The sequence below is a fragment of the Chrysochloris asiatica genome, unplaced genomic scaffold (genome assembly GCF_000296735.1).
Source record: "Chrysochloris asiatica unplaced genomic scaffold, ChrAsi1.0 scaffold00388, whole genome shotgun sequence".
NCBI classification, from domain to species: domain Eukaryota; kingdom Metazoa; phylum Chordata; class Mammalia; order Afrosoricida; family Chrysochloridae; genus Chrysochloris; species Chrysochloris asiatica.
Genome location: NW_006408906.1, coordinates 1,521,539 through 1,540,270, shown reverse-complemented (window position 1 = coordinate 1,540,270; position 18,732 = coordinate 1,521,539). Strand labels below are relative to the sequence as shown.

Sequence of the window (18,732 nt, the reverse complement as noted above, 5' to 3'; positions counted from 1 at the left end):
TGATATTTTCTCAGTGTTTCCAATATAATTAACTAGAAAAACATGAGAGCATAATTTCATCATATAACATTTTTCATCTCGAAAATTCTAATACTTTCAAATAAATATTATTTTAAAACATTTAGCATTAAAATATAAAATTTTAACCATATTAATAGTAATGAAATACAGGCCCCAAAGATTATGAGATAATTTTTCAAAAGAAGTAATGTGTAATAAACAGTAGACTGTGAACACAGGTCTGCAGTTCACCCCTGCCAGACCCTCCACTGGAGGAAGATGAGGCTTTCTGCTCCCGTAAAGATTTACAGCCTCGGAAACCCTGTATAGGGTCACTATGAGTTGGAACCGACTCCACAGTACTTAACAACAAAAACAACAAAGATTTAAAACCTCAGAAGTCCTATACATGGTCACTATGTGTAGCAACCCACTCGACAGCACTTAACAATAACAGCTTTCCTTTAAAATTTATTGTTGCTATTAAATGCATCTACTCTCCTAAGCCTATTTAATATTTTTACTTTAAAATCCAAATGTATAGGAACAGTTAGATCAGGGTAGGGTCTTAATGAATCCCTGGTGTGGTGCTGTGGACTATTGTGCTGTACTGTAAGGTCGGTATGAACCGCAAGGTAGGCGGTTCCAGCTCACCAGCTGTTCCTTGAAAATGCTATGGTGGCTGTGTGCTGTAGAGTCTGTAGTGACCCTGTACAAGGTTTTCGAGGCTATACATGTTTACAGGAGCAGAATGCCTCATCTTTCTCCTGCAGAACAGCTGGTAGTTTTGAACTGCTGATCTTGAGGTTCGCAGCCCGATTCGTAACCACTACGTTACCAGAGCTCCTTGGAAACCCTATAGAGTGTCGCTGTAAGTCGGAACCGACTGTACAGCACTTAACAACAACAACAACAGGGTCTTATTGTTTTTATTTCCACAACTCCTTTGAATTATTTGAGTTTGAGTATTGATTTAACAGTTGATTGTCATTTGTCGTTGTTGTGGTTGCTAAGAGCCATCAGTCGATTCTGACTCATAGTGACCCTGTACAGGATTTCCAAGGAGCAGCTGGCAGGTTTGAACTACCAACCTTGTGGTTTGCAGTCCAGTGCTGAAGCTACAGTGCCACATTATTAAGTCTGATTGGCATTTGGCCTGTTTAAATTTTAATTTTTGTTATTTAAATTCAATAGATAAAATCAAATAGCTTCAAAAATTTCCAATAGCATATTAAATATTAACAGAAGCAGTATTTTGTAAAATAGAATTTTAAAAGAGAAGAAAATAAAATAGACATATAGATAAAATTTCTTTGGAAAACATCAAAGTAAGCTTTTACATGTATTCATTTTATTAGTATTGCTAAGGTCCTCAGGTTATTAAGAGGATCTTGAAACTACAGTAGCAATTTGTAACACTGCTATTAGTAATAAAATGATGTTCCTATAAAATGTCAGATTTATATGCCATGTGTACAAAAGTATACATCAAGTTGAGAGTAAATCATGTATGGTCATAATATGCCATAAACATATTTTTTAAATGTATGGCAATTATGGAAGAACTTTTTTGATATATTCACAAAGGAAAACTGCATTTTCTAAGAAAATATATATTTGTGTGCGCATTCTTTATTTCAATATTGACAGCTGTATGTGAATATATGTATGCAATAACATGTATATATTCCTAATTTGCATTGGCATATGCAAATTACCTTATTAATAAAATAGCAAAAGTCACTTGTAATCTACCTTTAAGAAAATTCTTGAGAATCAGCAACCATAGTAGCCTTTGAGGATACGAAAAAGCATCTGTCCTGGGGAAAGAACTATTAAAACAACCTTTGTGTATAATGAAGTACGCAATAAATGGGACCGGTGTAAGTGAGCAGCCTGAAAGAAATGTTCATATTGTTGTCTTTCATGTTTGTTCCTAGGGTTACCAAAGGACATGAAGGGAAAGTAAAGAAGCTTTCCTCTGCCTTGCTCCTGGTAAATTTTTAAATTATATCTGATGGTAAGTTATCCATTCCTTATTTCTAGAAAAGAGTAAGTAATATTGGATTCTAATTGAAGCACTGGGTGAAGGGGAGAAGACTCAACTTTATAAACTGTTGACAAAGAATGAATAGAATATGCTAGAAGATTTGTTAATCTTAGCTTCAAATCCCATGAGCAACACTGTGCAGAAACTACAAACATGGCATTCATCATAAAGATTGCCAATGTATTCTTATTGTAATGAAAAGATCCTTTCCAATGAAACAATCTTTGGGGTTGAATGTTTAGCAAAATTAATAATTTCATATGTCTAAATGGTTGCCAGAAAAGAGCTAAACAAAATCTCTTCAGTCCTGTAGAAACCTGGGGTGAGAAAATCCACAGTTCTTTTACCCTGAGGGTGCCATTAAGCAAGAAAGAGTCAGACACATTATAGCTCATTACTTCAAGAGCAATCCATCAGCAATAACTTCTATGTCAATATCTAAATTAACAAACACATTTAAAAGCTCACAAATTAGACAATATATCTAGGAGTATTGCTGGGGCTACAAACTAGATATCTGATATCCACATTCTGCTGAAACCGTTTGTCTTTAGAGCAGCATTTCAAAATCCTAGTTGATGTGGAAGATTAGCATTGCAACATACAATATCAAGAAAATTTCATTTTAACCTCAGGTTTACTCACGGTTTACAAGAATACACATTGGGTAGGATACCTTTTTGTTGCATGCATCTTTCCTTATCTTATATTCTAATCTACTGTAGAACTAACTACCAATGATGGTACAATGCCTAACTCCCTGATTAATGGAGGGAGTTATCTAGTAACCCATCATGCAAAGCTTGGACTCTGCATAGCAGATACGTAATAGTGCTTACTGGTCATCATGGTGGCAGGAAGTATGACTTGATATATGAGTGCTTACCGTTGCAGCTAGCCACATAATTTCTACATTTTTTCTTTTTTTGGCTTGAATATTTTGATGGAGATTTTCTAGTAACCCTTTTAAATCATTTTGTTCTTGAAAATGTGAAATGACTGAAAAAAAAGAGGAGAAAATAGCAAAACTGTTAATATTAAGCTGTCCACAGAGTTTCTGCAACCTATTTTCAAATGCAACTTACTTCCATAACAACAAATGCCATTTGGAGTCAAGGTTACCTGAGAATTACCATGTTTATTCATTGCACCAGGTTTATTCTTTAAGTCAACTCAAGGTCACAAATAGTTATCACTCCAGGAGCTCTGGTAGCGTAGTGGTTACGAATCGGGCTGCGAACCTTAAGGTCAGCGGTTCGAAACTACCAGCTGCTCCACAGGAGAAAGATCAGGCTTTCTACTCCCGTAAAGATTTACACCCTCGGAAACCCTGTACAGGGTCGCTATGGGTCGGAACCGACTCGACGGCACTTAACAACAACAACAACATTTGTCAGAAGGTCAGCAGTTTGAATCCACCGAGAAGCATCTTGGGAAACAGGCCTGTTGACATGCTTCTAAAAGTTCCTAGCCTTGAAAACTCTGTGGAGCAGTCTTACTCTGAATGCATGAGATCACCATATGTCAGAATCGACTTGATGGCAAACAATATTTAATTCTTTACCTGAAGCTCCCACATTCATTATTCTTCATCACAGTGGCAATGTTAATTGGTCATATGGTATTATTTAACAACCAAAGGAAAACATTTTGGTGAAGATGATGACTACTGCCTCAATCCAGCCAAGCAACTGAACATGGTCGAGGCATGAGACAGCACCTTCTATTTTCTGCTGTTGAGTAAGAAATAAATAGTTATTGTCCAGTTAACTCCGACTCCTGGTGATCACATGGGTCAGAGTAGAACTGTGCTCCATAGAGTTTTCAATAACTAAGTTTTCAGAAGCAGATATTCATACCTTTCCTCTGATGTGCCTCTGTTTGGACTCAAACCTCCAATCTTTCAGTTAATAGACGCTCGCATTAACCATTTGCACTACCCAGGGACTCCCTGCTACTAAGTAGCTATTCTGAATCAAGAGAATATATGAAACTGATCATTTTAGGGGTAGAGAAATCTGGAGGTTCAAATAAAAACCATGAAGTCAGTTGCTATACAGCAGAATTCCCCTACATAATTATCCAGTCCAAAATGACCAGGTTGACATTTTGGACTGGATAATTTTGTTTGAGGTTGCTGTTCTGTGCATCGGAGGGTGTTTAGCAGCAACCCTGGCCTCTACCAATTAGATTTCCATAATACACTTATCATGACAATCAAAAATATCTACAGATATTGCCCAGTATTCTCTTGAAGGTAAAAGAAATGCTGGTTGTGAAGCTCTTCTATAAAGAAGCAGAGGTATGGCATAAATAAAGGACTAACATGAGAAGTGACACAGGAAAAGATCATTGGGAGCAAAAACAACAAACTGTTGATTCTGACTCATAGGTAATGTTGTGTAATGAATGATTTAATATGTCTCTTTTAGCCTTAGTCTTTGTAACGCCTACCAAACAACTCTATTTCTGATGGTTCTGCATGAGAGTAGGTGGGAAAAGATGCTGATAGGATGACATGATTCAGCTGTGGATGTTTAGAGTTGATTGCGATGATAAAAACTTGAAACTCTAGCATGGGTATAAAATGAGCCATCTTGGAGAGATGAGTGGGCTGTTTGCCCCTTTGTTTGATGAATCCACCTAACCTCCAGTTCGTGGAACTTGAGCCAGAAGCCTGACCTGATTTGCTAGCTTCCACAGCCTTATGAGTCAATAGGCCAATTGTGTGAGAGTAAGGAAAATCCTCCACACTGAAGAAAGTACTGCAGATTTGCGACTTGCCAGCCACCACAACTGTGGGAGCAATGTCTTTGATGGCCTGTTAGTTCTATGAGATTTTGCAGCAAGTTGCAGAACTCTGGGACTTGAGGAAAATACTGAGGGGATGAATTATTGTTATTAAGTGTCATTGAGTCAATTCCACTCAGAGTAGTGGTTGATAATCAGGAATTATGAGTAGTATAGCACTTCAAGAAAGTCAAACATCTGGGATGTATTTAACCTCCAGTTTATAGGGACTAGCCTCATGTGGATCTTTCTAAGGTAATGCTGTAGGATGTTGTTGTTAAGTGCTGTCAAGTCAGTTCTGACCATAGCGACCCTGTATAGGGTTTCCAAGGAGCAGATGGTGAGTTTGAACCACCGACCTTGTGGTTCAAATGACTTTGCAGTCTAGTGCATTAACCCACAGTGCCACACCAGGACTCCATTGCTGCAGGTAGGAAGCAAGACATGACACTGAGTGCTTAGATCTCTTCATACTCATAACTAAGTTGTTGTTGTTAAGTGCCATCGAGTTGGTTCCGACCCATAGCGACTAAGTAACCCATATAACTAAGTATAAGTTAAAAATAGCATTAAAGTTATATTATGACAGAATTGATCATGAGACTTAGAGAGGTTGGATTCAAAATTAGAATATGGTGACAGAAACAAACATGCTTCATAAGCTCGGATCAGTGCTTTGCAATATGAAAACTGAGGGATGAAGGATTTCTGAAAGCTTTGAAACTAAAAAAAAAAAAAAAAAAAAAAAACATATATAAGAACAATACAGTCTACGTATAGGCTACTCAGTTACATAGAAGATATAGATGGCATCTTCCTGACTCAGACCACATGCAACAAAAAACTGACACAAATCAGCTTCAATAGTGATGAGGCTTTGTACTTTCCAAAATAGTACCAGCTGTTCCATTTTAGCAGAAATAACATGACTGAGTAGTTCTTGATTTAGTTCCAGGGAGTAGAAAAAGCTTCATAATGAACTATATTAGAAATCAATACCTACCGAAAAGTGGAAGGAGTTGGCAAAGTAGAAATGTCCATTAAAAACAATTATATATCATGATCACAAAGCAGAGGAAGGACATACATGATACAAAATCTTGGGGTATAAAAGGTTTTGCAATGGACTAATCTAAAAATCCTGGTGTGGTGCTGTAGTATAAGCACTGGACTGCTAACCGCAGGGCTGGTAGTTCAAACCCACCAGCTACTCCTTGAAAATCCTGTATGGGGTTGCTGGAACCAACTGGACAACACTTAACAACAATGACTAATCTAAAGGTTGGTGGTTCATACTCATCTACACTCTAGAAGACAGGTCTAGTGATTTGCTTCAATAAATATTATGGCCTAGAAAACCCTATGGTGTAATTCTAAATTGTAACCAATGGGATTACCATGGGACAGAATCAATTTGATGGCAATGTATTTGTTTATGTATAAAATCCAGATGTGTGCCTTGTTTTAAGGGAAGTGATGCACAAATTATTAATTAAAAAAATATGCATGATTCCACTGCAATAGTTTCTAGAAGGGAAAATCATCAAGAGACAAAATCCTACTATATAACCATAGAAAGGATTCCTAGTGAGGTGCCAACTCGATGACAAATAATAACAACACCTATAGAAAGTACTCTTAATAAATGCAGGGGTTGATGAAACGTACCTCATTTCTAAGTCAGAAACTCTTTGGCTTACAGGTAATAACAGGGCACAGCTCAAAGCTAAAGAGAAGAAATCAAATCATAGAATACCTTAAAGAGAATTCTAAAACCAGTCTAGCACTCTGAAGCTAAGAAAGGTAAGGACAGTAATGAGACTTGAAATTGATATTTAGGGCAGGAGAAGAATAAGAAGTCACTGCTGATAATGCTGATAAATAGGAATCAAAACTAAAACCAGGGCAATTAAGAAAGTCAAATGTTAAGCAGCCTTTAAAAATCATGGATAGATTTATTGACATACAAAGTGCCCATGGCATTGTTTAAGAGGAAAAAATGGTCTGATTATTTTATGAATTTATTTATGTAACATTTTGTTTAGGTTTGTGTATGTCTGTGTGTATACATATATGCTTATTTCTCTATATCTGCAAACATAGGCAGAAATATTTATTGAGGTATTAACAGAGATCATACTAAGATTGTATACTTTAAAGTGATATTCCAACTTTTATAAATAACTGTTGTTGTTGTTGTTAAGTGCCGTCGAGTCGGTTCCGACCCATAGTGACCCTGTACAGGGTTTCCGAGGGTGTACCTAGAGTCATTTAAAATAAACATACATTGTTTTAAAATAATAACGTTATTTAAAGAGCAAGGGAGAACAAAATTGTATGCATAAGAAACAAGTGAACCAAAATACTGGTGATACAAACCTGACTCAATAGCTCCCCAATTTAGAGTCAGATAGACATTTAAACCATTATTAAATGCAGAGCATTGGGGTGGGGGTGATGACATAATTCAACAAAGATTATATGAAGGTTCCTAAGGAAGCTGTGGCCAATACAATGAAGAACATTGGACATGGAAAGTTTTCTAAAAGAGGTAATGCTTGGTGGATAGAAAGGGCATTTGAGGCAGAGGAGAAATTGTTACCAAAAGTACGGAGGTATGAGTCAGTACTATAGAAACGGAATTTCTTTTGCCCATTTCCATCCCTTAAAGATGGTGCTTAAAATAGACATGCCATGCCATAGGGATTCAAACACCCACTTTCCATGGCATGCTTTTTTTAGCAGGATGTCAACAAGCAATTAGAACAACTACAGTAAAAATACATAAGGTAATGGCAATAATATAAAGTTAAATGTGCAAAACTGCACAATATTTTTAACGGGAATATGCATGTAGTTACGAGCCCTAGTAATCAAGAGGTTAAGTGCTTGTCTGCTAACTGAAAGGCTGAAGGTTTAAACCTTCTCCTAGCAGCTCCACTACAGAAAGACCTGGTGGTTTATTCCTTTCCAGATTTCAGTCAAGAAAACCCAGTGGGGGCAGTTCTGCTGTGTCACAATGGTTGTTATGAGTCAAAACCAGTTCAGTGGTACTTAACAACAATAAATGAGGTGACACTAAGGAATGGGAACCCGGGGGAGTAAATAAGAGTTAGCATTCTATCTGTAAACGTTTGTTTCCTATTAAAAAATCTGACCATATTGATGGTTTCTAAACTACTTGATATTTCTTGGCCTGATCTCTGTGTTCCCTTGAAGTTTTTTTAGTTTCTTTGTTTTGTTTTGTTTTTAAAGCATTGAGTCAAGAGAACAGGGAAATTATTTCTAATGCTAACTCTACCTCTGCTTTAATGTGAGGTCTCGCATGAGTTCCTTAGCCCTCTGTCACTATCTCCTCAACTGCAAAATGAGGACAATTACCCTGTCATGCTTCAGTAACTTGTGGTAGAAAACAATCAATAAAATTCTTGGCAGAAGAGCCTATGTTACTAAATTCTGTGTCAACTCTGAAAAACAGATGGAGACATTAGTAGCTTTTAAGGAAAAATTCACAGCCTCAGATACAAAGCCTACTTTCCCAGGCAAAAGTCAAAAATTATCTAAAGTAGAATATATTCTCCTCACACACATACAAGAATACAAACTTATTAGACTCACAAACATAGCTACTGTTCTTCCATCATTCCCCTGGAGAAAAAGAAAAACCAACATGAGGTATTATCTTTAAGCATCCATTTGCTTTTCATTTTTACCTGATGGAGTTTCTCAACAAAAAGAGTTAAAATATGATATTGAGCAGGAATAATTCTATGACTTCTCAGCTGATTGAAATATGATGATGACATGACATCATATCTTCATAATCATATAACCTTACTCAGAAACTGATCTAACATGAAATTACATGAACTCTAACATTAAACTCCCCTATTTTCCATTGTGTGACAGGCACAAAAACTATATGGGATCAAAAACTTTCACTCTGAAGATAATCATATAATCACACCCCCCTTGAAAACAGGACTAATTCAGAATGGTCATCTGGTCCTATGCCAATCAGAACTTCACTCAGTCCTCATCAGTAGTTTCAAGGGCATGTGACTGTTCTCTGTTCTAATTGGAGTGGAAGAAGGAAGAAAAAAAACTCTTTATCACCTTGAGCAAGAGGTTGAGTGTAAGGAAACAGAAGATGGCATCCTTTAGTCAAGAGGGACAAGATACAGGATTCAATCTACGCTAACAGCAGCAGAGTGACGAAATAGGGAAAGACATGCCATTTTCTTTTTATACTGCTATCTATGAACCAATCCATTATTGAGGCTTATTCCATCACTGGAATTTACAGTTTGTTTCAATCAATGAATTTTCTTTATAGTTTATACCAATAGAAGTTGAAGTTTCTGTTATTTGCAAGAAAGAAACAATTTAAGGTAGATACATGGTTACATATGTATTTTTAATATTGGCTAACCATATTTAAAAATGTATACTGTTGACATAGAGGCAAAGAATGAACAAACCACGTAAAATTATTTCTGGAGAGAAGCAAATCAATCGTTTCTACACTTATGTTTTAAAACATATCATCACATTCCTTGGCACTCTTCATATTGAAAGCAGATGTCTATATTCCCTTGTCTTGAATGTATGTGGGCTTGTGACAATCTTGACTTGGATAAGAATGAAGTGATACTATATGACTTCTAAAGCTAGGCTAAAAATGACTACGGAGTTTCTGCCGGACTCTCTTGAAACTTCACTGTCTGGAGTTTCCTGTTTTGGAATGTTCCCTAAGAACCTGATTACTATGCTGGGAGAAGTCCAGTTCCTATGAGGGTTGTGTGTAGGTGCTGCAGTCAATATCCCATCAGAGTCCAGCCTTTGAGTCACACTGCTACAGGCCCAGAATGTAAATGAAGAAGTGTCCAGAAAATCCCAGTCCCTAGTTGTAGTGCACTGAATCATTTATTATATCTCTCCTAGTCAGGTCTTTGTAATTCTCACCAAGCAACTCTTTCTGATGGGCCTAGATCAAAGAAGGTAGGCAAAGATGATGATAAAATCATAGGGTTCCACTGTAAGTGATTATTAACAGGGTTAATTGTGACTGCAGAAACTTGGAAATCCACTGAAGGACTTGGTCAATTTTGCCATCCTGCTGAGTATAAAATGAACTTCTTAGCGATGTGAGCAAGCTGTATGATTCTTGCTTGACTAATTAACCTCCTTCTGACAGCTGGTCCTCGGGACCTGAGCCAGAAACCTGACCTGATTTGCCAGTTTCCACAACCTTGTGAGTCAACAGCCCAGTTCTGTGTGAGTGATGAGAATTCTCTAGACTGACTTCTGAATTGTGGATTTGGGATTTGCCACCCTTTACAATCCTTGGAAACCCTATACAGTGTCGCTCTGGGTCGGAATTGACTTGATGGCATTAACAACAACAACAATCATGTGAGCTCTTTCTTTTACAGCCTGTGAGTTCTGTGAGATGTGGAACCCTGGAACATAGGGGATAACACTGCAGGAGGAAACAGTGACTGATACCAGTGATTATGGAAAGGTATAGCACACTTTAAGGGAACCCTGGTAGTACAGTGGATTACGAGTTGGGCTGCTGTTAGGCTAGCAGTTTGAATCTCCATGGGAGGAAGATGAGGTTTTCTGCTCCTGTAAAGATTTATAGCCTCAGAAACCCTACACAGGGCCACAATGTGTTGGAACCAACTCAATGGCACACAACCACAACACTTTAGGAAAGTCTGACATTTGAGTTGCTTTTAACCTCCACCTCTTAGGGACCACCCTCGTGCTGATCTTTGTAAAAGAAATCATTGTTGCACTAGCCATTTTCTTTCTGATTGAGTCCCCAGACATCACGAGGCAGAGACATACAATCCCCACGTGTTCTGTCTTAATGCCTAATCCAAAAAAAAAAAAAAAGTAAGCATAACAACTGCTTTGATGATTTTATCTATAAGTTTGGGATTGTTTATTTCACAACAACAAACAACCAAAACACTTACAAAAAAAAAAGCAACTTTGATAAACATGAAAAAATTAGTATGTGAAAAACAGTGCATTTATAGTTCACTCTGGTTAGTATAGTATTCTGGAATATCAAATCTCTTTATTAATTAATTCTGAAATAATTAGAACTAAACGTGCTAGCAATCAAACCAATGCAATTAGATGAAAGCCATTGAAATGCCTTAAACCTGATATTATGTTCTTTTAGATGCTGTAAAATCTTTTAAAAAATATAAGACAGATTCTCCTGAAACATACTATATTTAAATTGTATTTCCAATGAAAAAATTATGAAAAAAGCAACATAAGCAATCGAATACTAAATTAACAACCTGATCAGAACTGAAGATAATTCTGACCCTACACAGTTGCATCTTTTCCTCTTAATTTGGAGATTGCATAACTTATGGCAAAGGAAACAAATTAGAAAAGTAATTTTTAAGATGTATTAAAAATGCTTTTGAAACTTCTTGACTGAATATAGTACATTGGGGGCCATGGGACTTGGAATGTTAGGAAAAAAAGAAAGTTATAATATATTCATCTTTTCTTTTTTTTTTTTTAGAAGTCACTCATGATTTGATTTCAGAATCTCCAAGCAATTTAAAGTCATGTCAAAGAGTTGAGAGATGGTTTGTAGTTACTTAAGCACAGAAACTCTGGTCCTCTCAAGATACCTGAAATATTTTTATGCATTGAGGATAGAACTAAATGAGTAAAGATAACTTAAGGATGAGAAAATATTTTACATAAACCCTCAATTCAGTCGTGCTGTATGTGAGGCTGAATGGCTGGACAACTACCTTTACCTGTACTCAAGTGGCCTAGGTCCTATTACTAAAGAGAGTTGGACAGCCACTCTCTTTTCTTCCCACTCATTCATTCATTCAACAGATATGTATGCAGTAGCAACTATGTCCCTGAGTTTTACTCTGACAATAGCAATAGGGATGTTGGTAACATACACAAGAGAGAAAAAAACTAAAAGCTCAAGTAAAAATGAATTTCTCAGCATTTAGGACAAAGAAGGGAGAAGTAGTCTTTGAGGTGGATCAAATGTCTCACCTTCCTGCTGGTGCAATGCCAGTGAATCATATACCAATGTCATATGGTAGTTGAGAGAGTCAGATTCACAAGTAGGCCTTTTCCCAAAAGAGATGGGGCAGAAGTAAGCAAAAATATGAATTTTAAAGTGAAAGATGATTTGGAATACTTACAATGGGTTATACAACTTGCCCATTGATATAGGCCTCTTATGGAGCCTTTGCAATGTGTAGAATCCTGAGACCCATCCAGAACCTTCTGAGGTGGTACATTCCCACGAAAAAGGACAAGCAGACCAGATTGGAACCACTAGAGCAACAGAAGATATATATCTTCAAAGAAAGATCATCAAGAAAAACCCATAACAAAAATGGCAGTATGATTGGCTACTACAAGAATAATCAAGTTGTTTTCTGGGAAGCCATCAAGGCAAGCAATCAAGTCCCTTTAGGACAAACTCCCCTCTAAGACTGAAACGCAAAGGGAACACATGAACAGGCACATAAGCGTGCTGTCAATCACATTTATCTATTCGTGAGTGGAGGAGAGGGAAGGCCAGAAATAAAAGAAATGGACTGAGTTCAACCACATTTCCATAGACTCCCGTTGACCTGTAGATTAAAGAAGAGGAAGGGCTGCTTGGTCTACAATGTGGCGAGCCCTGAGGACACCTGAGTCCATGGACAAGGACATAGCCACAGTGGGCTAGAGCTGAGAGTGAAGCATCCAGTGGATATGAAGTGAGGGGAAATGCATAAGAACACCCAAACTTGCAGATAGTACCCACTTGAGGTAGCCTGTGTGGCTTGATAATTCGAACTCAACTAGAGGAAGAAAAAAAAAAATTTTTTTGATACAGGAAATGAGGGTAAATTGCTACAATTTGATGAACTTGACCTATACTCATTGAGGTAGTAGGTCAAAATACCAACAGAGATGGAAGGAGTCTTCACATCAAGTATCCAATGCTGTCCCCTCTGTATACAGGGTAAATAGGGATGGGCAACTTTGGTAGATACTGGCTACCTAAAATGAGGGGGTGATAAAGGCATGAAGTGATTAGCTTACAAGTTTTCAAGATGGAGTTTAGTTTAAGAGTGTGGGGGGAAGAAAGAGTCCTCAGTGAATAGTTTTCATCTTGTCTAGATGGGTCTGGTTAAAAGAGATGGGGATAAAATTCTTAAGATTCAATAGTGAGTAATTGTTATCATGACTAATTGTGACTCTCACAATTGTAAAGGTAGAAGTTTTGTAACAAAAATGGGGGAGTAGTTAATCTTACAGTCCAGAAACAGAGGACCCACCCTACGACCATCAAGGGAGAAGAGCACAAAAGGATATGGGGCCATATTCAGAGAAGCAGGACACCAGAGATAAAGGCAGAGATGGGGACATGGAGAGAGGGAGCAGTTGAGGACTCTAGATTCATTAGAAGAGAGGGAGTGAGAGCTGGCAGCCAGGAGGCAGACATGAAGAATGTGCCCTTTGGTGGTATAAATTATATATGCCTGAGTGTTTAAAAAGGGGGGGGGATTAAAATGAATAGAATAAAATACTGTTATCAAATGGTACATGGAGGGGATTATAATCATTGTAATGAAACAAAGTATATGATTTATTGAATGTAAAACTAATGATCTGCCCTGTAAACTTTCATTCAATTCACAATAAAAACTTTTTTAAAAAGTAAATAAATAAAGATGATTGAGAAAACTAGGCCTTTTTCTGAATAGCTATTCTGGTTTTACCTCTTCAGACTCCAGAGGCAAATAAGAATGCAAACCTGCATATTTCATGCTGTTTGTTGTGTTGTTGAGTGCCCTCCAATCAGTTCTAACTCAGAGCAACCTGTGTAGCTGCTGAATTCATACCACCAACTTTGTGATTAGTAGTTCATAGCTTATCCTACAGTGCCATAACAGCACTGCGTATTTCATACTATATCCAATAAATTACTCCTGTGTGAGGTATTAATAAAAGCATGATCAAATTTTGTTGTTGTTGTTGAGTGCCTTTGAGGAGGTTGTGACTCACAGCAACCCTATTTACTATTTCCGAAGAGTGGCTGCTGAGTTTGAAAGACCAAGTTTTCAGTTCAAGCCAAACTTGCAGTACAGTGCTTATCCTACAGCGCCACACCAGGACTCCAATTATTTATTTTTTTCATATTTATAAATATGCTAAAGTAAGAGAAAGTGGATTATGAAAATAAAGCAGAACTGGGAGTCTCCAAAAGGAAAAAAAGAAAGATACTAAGACATGTATTTAACCCATTCATGTGGTTCAAGCTCACCAGCCGCTCCTAGGAAACCATGTACAGGGTTAACAAGAACAACAAAAACAGTGGTTCTTTTTAATTAGAATGGACTGATCTCTAATTTAGCAATCTGGTATGCCCCCACAATTATACTTTATTCAATGGCAACAAAATGTATCAATTTATGAATGTTTTCAGACTTCTTTTTCCTGACCAACCTGATAAAGTCAACATTGAATTTCTAATTTCTGTCATTTACCTAACTTTCAAGGAGAGTTTTTCTTCATCCAGTTTTTGTGATATAGACTTGGGAGAATGAATACATAAAGATGGAAGAAAGGTTGACTGGAATGAAACAAATGGCTTTGCATGGAGGTTTTGGGAGTAGATAATAAAGTAAAATGTAAATGCTTGGGAAAAAGATATGCTAAATAGCTGAATGAGTTAGAGAATTGAAAATAAATGATTTTAAAAATGATATTTGTTGTTGTTAAGTGTAGTCGAGTTGATTCAGACCCAAAGTGACCCTGTACAGGGTTTCCAAGGAGCAACTGGTGAGCTTCAACCGCCAACCTTGTACTTCAAACGACTTCGCAGTTTGACGCATTAACCCACAGCGCCATACCAGGACTCCAAAAAATGATATAGTTATCTGTTACTTGTTTCCTCTTTGATTTTTAATTAAAGTTTGGAACTGATTTTAGCTATTTTGCATTGGTGGTCTGGTTATTGGATGAGAAGCTACGCTGACATGAAGTCATAGAAAATCCTGGTATTAATTCAGGTCAAATTCAGATACTAAGTTCCAAGAGAGAAGATGAGTCCTAAGAGCTTTAGAATTCACCATACTATTCTTGACTGGGATTAAATGAATTGATAATCCTAATTAGAAATTTGCCTACAAAGAGATATCCAACAAGAAAATTATTAACTTTTTTGATAGATTGAGAGAAATGGTGATAATAAGAAAAAAATAGGAACATTAATATAGGTAGCTATTTGTAGGATTGTTGTTGTTGTTATGTGCCGTGGAGTTGGTTCCGACTCATTGCAACCCTGTACAGGGTTTCTGAGGCTGTAACTCTTTATGGGAGCAGAAAGCTTTATCTTTCTCCTATGGATCAGCTGGTAGTTTTGAACTGTTGACCCTGAGATTAGCAGCCTGATTTGTAACCACTACGCTACCAGAGCTCCTTATTTGTAGGATTATAGACAGAGAAATGGAGAGACTAAAGACTACTGAATAGAGAAGAGAGGCATTTGGATTCAAACTATAGAAAGAAATTTGTGATCAAATTTATCTGGATGGATAAATTGACTTGTTTGTATACAGGAGCAATATAACTCTCTTGAGAAACTTGAAGTGCTCCACAATCATTATCTTATTCATCTGTGTAACATTCATAAGCACATTGTGACATCTTATTGTCAAAGAAACTGACACTAGAAATATTAACTTCCTTTCCCTAGTGAGATAATGGTAGAACATACTTTGAATTACAAAGTATATATATATATTAATTATTCTCATTTAGCTGACAATGAAATGGAGGCATTCAAAACACCAAGTGACTCACCTAAGTGAGCTTTCAATTTAATTCATGTCTTTTGATATTATTCCATTATGTGCTGACTTAATAGACTAGTAATTGGGAGACCTGTCAATCTTAGATGAGGTTAGAAAAATCTGGATTGCAATACTTATGCATTTGAAGAGAGGTGAACACCACTGAGACTGAAAGAAAGGAGAAAATGAAAGAATGCATGCCAGGCTAAAAATCTGTTTGTGTTTACACATGTTGGGTTTGAACCACTGACCTTGCTGTTAACAGTACAAAGCTTATACCATACAGCACCATCAGAATCCTTAGAGCAGAAGACAGCTAATGAGAAGACTTGATTGTGCAAATTTATGAGGACCATAAAAATAACATTGAAGTTGTAGAATTCAACGCTGGGTTGTTTAGAGAGGTGAGAATTTTATGTGTGTGCATAGATTCATGTGTGAGTAAGTAACAATTTCTGTTGTCAGCTGTATTGTTTGTACTTCATGCTTTGGGCCAGTCTACAAGTAAAAGGACATGTCTATGGTTTTATGTACATAAGAAAAATTAGAATATTTTTATATCAGTTTTCATTTAAAAAAGACACAGGAGTACATCAATACACAACAAACAGAAAAGAAATTATCTTTCTCTTTTCCAACATAGAGTGCATTAAAAACTACAAGACATAATAAGTACATCAGAGCTTCTATAGCAATGAGTTGAGATACAATTTGTAGTTACAAATACCTACAAATTTTAAACAGGAAATAAGAACATGCTGCTAAAAACACTCAACTATTTTCAAGCCCACAAGTTCTAATTTGTCCTGGTATGGCGCTGTGGGTTAATGTGCCAGACTGCAAAGTCGTTTGAATCGCAAGGTCAGCGGTTTCCAGCCGCTCCTTGGAAACCCTATACAGGGTCGCTATGGGTCAGAATCGACTCGATGGTACTTTACAACAACAAAGTGTCAAGTAGGTTCCAACTCATAGTGAATTTATGCACAACAGAACCAACACTGCCTGGTCATGTGTCATCTTCATAATTGTTATGTTTGAGCCTATTGTTCTGCCACTGTATCAATGCATCACATTGGGGGTCTTCCAATTTTTTGCTAACCCTCCACTTTACCAAATATGATGTCTTTCTCCAGAGACTGGTCCGTCCTGATGTTGTTGTTGTTAAGTGGCGTCGAGTTGGTTCCGACCCATAGCGACCCTGAACAGGGTTTCCGAGGCTGTAAATCTTTACGGGAGCAGAAAGCCTCATCTTTCTCCCGTGGAGCAGCTGGTAGTTTCGAACTGTTGACCTTGCGGTTTCAGCCCGATTTGTAACCACTATGCTACCAGAGCTCCTTGTAACACGTCTGAAATATGAGAGAAGAAATCTTGCCATTCTGGCTTCTGACAAGCCTTCTGTCTATACGTCTCCCAACATAAATATGTTTGGTCTTCTGGCAGTCCATCGTAATTTTAGTACTCTTTAATACCATAATTCAAATGCATTGATTCTTCTATGGTCTACCTTATTCATTGCCAAAATTAGAATATCAGAAATTCTTCAATGTTTATTCTAGAGAAGCAGTATTAAAGTGGTATGAAGACTCAATGAGGACTTAGAAAACATGGAGGCTAGTTCCTTATCTCCTTCTACCTAATTGTCTTCCTTGAAGATAGATCCAGTACACCAACCACTTTGCATCAAAAGAGAGGGTTAATCTATCAGCAGTTTTCAAATGATGTCAGAAGGAGCATGTATTAGCAAGCAACTAGTGTTTATTTTTCAAAATGTATTTGGTAAATCAGTATGGGAACACTGTTTTAAACAAAAAGAAATGAGGACACTATTGACTTTGTTGTTGTTAAGTGCCGTCAAGTTGGTTATGACTCAAATCAACTCTATGCATAACAAAACAAAATACACCCTGTTTCTGTGCCATATTCACAATTGTTGGTATGCTTGAGCCTATATCTGATATCACGGTGTCAATTCATCTATTTAGGGTTTTCCTTTTTTCTTTGCTGACTCTCCACTTTACCAAGCATAATGTCCTCTAGAAACTGATCCCTTCTAATAACATGTCCAATGTGTAAGAGACAAAGTCTACTCCTCCTGGCTTTTAAGGAGAATTCTGCCTTTACTTTTTCCAGTGCAATTTTTTGTTGTTGTTCTTCTGGTAGTCCATGATATTTTTAATATTCTTCTACAACATCATATCAAATGCATCTGTTCTATGGTCTTCCTTATCCACTATCCAACTTTCACAAGCATATTATATACTATTGAAAATACTATGACTTGGGCCAGGTGTATCTTAGACCTCAAACTAATTTTTAGTGTTGAACACATTAAAAGAGGTCTTATGCAGTTGATTTGCCTAATGCAATACATCTTTTGATTTCTTGACTGCTGTTTCCATGAGTGTTGAGAGTAGATACAAGCAAAATGAAGTACCTGAAAAATTCTATCTCTTCTCCATTTATCATAATGTTTTGTATTTGTTCAGTTGTGAGGATTTTTGTTTTCTTTACATTGAGAATCAACTTATAATGAAAGCTGTTTTTGATATTCATCAGTTAAGTATTTTAAGTCCTCTTCATTTTCAGTAAGCAAGATTATGACATCTGCATATTTAAAATTATTAATGACACTTTCTCCAATCCTGATGCCACACTGTTCTTCAATAATCCAGTTTCTCAGATTAAATGATCAGCATACAGACTGAAAGGGTATGGTGAAAAAGTGCAATCCTTACAACTTTACTGATTTTAAACCATTCAGTATCCCCTTTGTTGTTACTGTTGTTAAGTGCTGTTGAGTTGATTCTGACCTATAGTGACCCTGTATAGTGTTTCTGAGTAGCAGTTGATAAGCTTGGACTGCCAACCTTTAGGTTCAAAGAGACTTTGACGTCCACTGCATTACCCCACAGTGGCACACCAGGACTTCCAGTGTCCTCTAGTACTGTTCTAATGACTGCCTCTTGATCTGTGTAAAGGTTCCTCATGAGTACAATTAAGTGGTCTGGAATATTCATTCTTCAGAATGTTATC

At 37.0% G+C, this 18,732-nt stretch overlaps 1 protein-coding gene across 1 annotated transcript in view; it reads right to left on the bottom strand.

Annotated features, from left to right (window-relative positions):
• INPP4B (inositol polyphosphate-4-phosphatase, type II, 105kDa) overlaps positions 1-18,732 on the bottom strand; it is a 713,554-nt gene that overhangs the window by 94,334 nt on the left and 600,488 nt on the right. Inside the window, exon 21 of the mRNA XM_006876519.1 lies at positions 2,937-3,049. Coding sequence (XP_006876581.1) covers positions 2,937-3,049 — 113 coding nt within the window. The remainder of the gene's footprint in view (positions 1-2,936; positions 3,050-18,732) is intronic.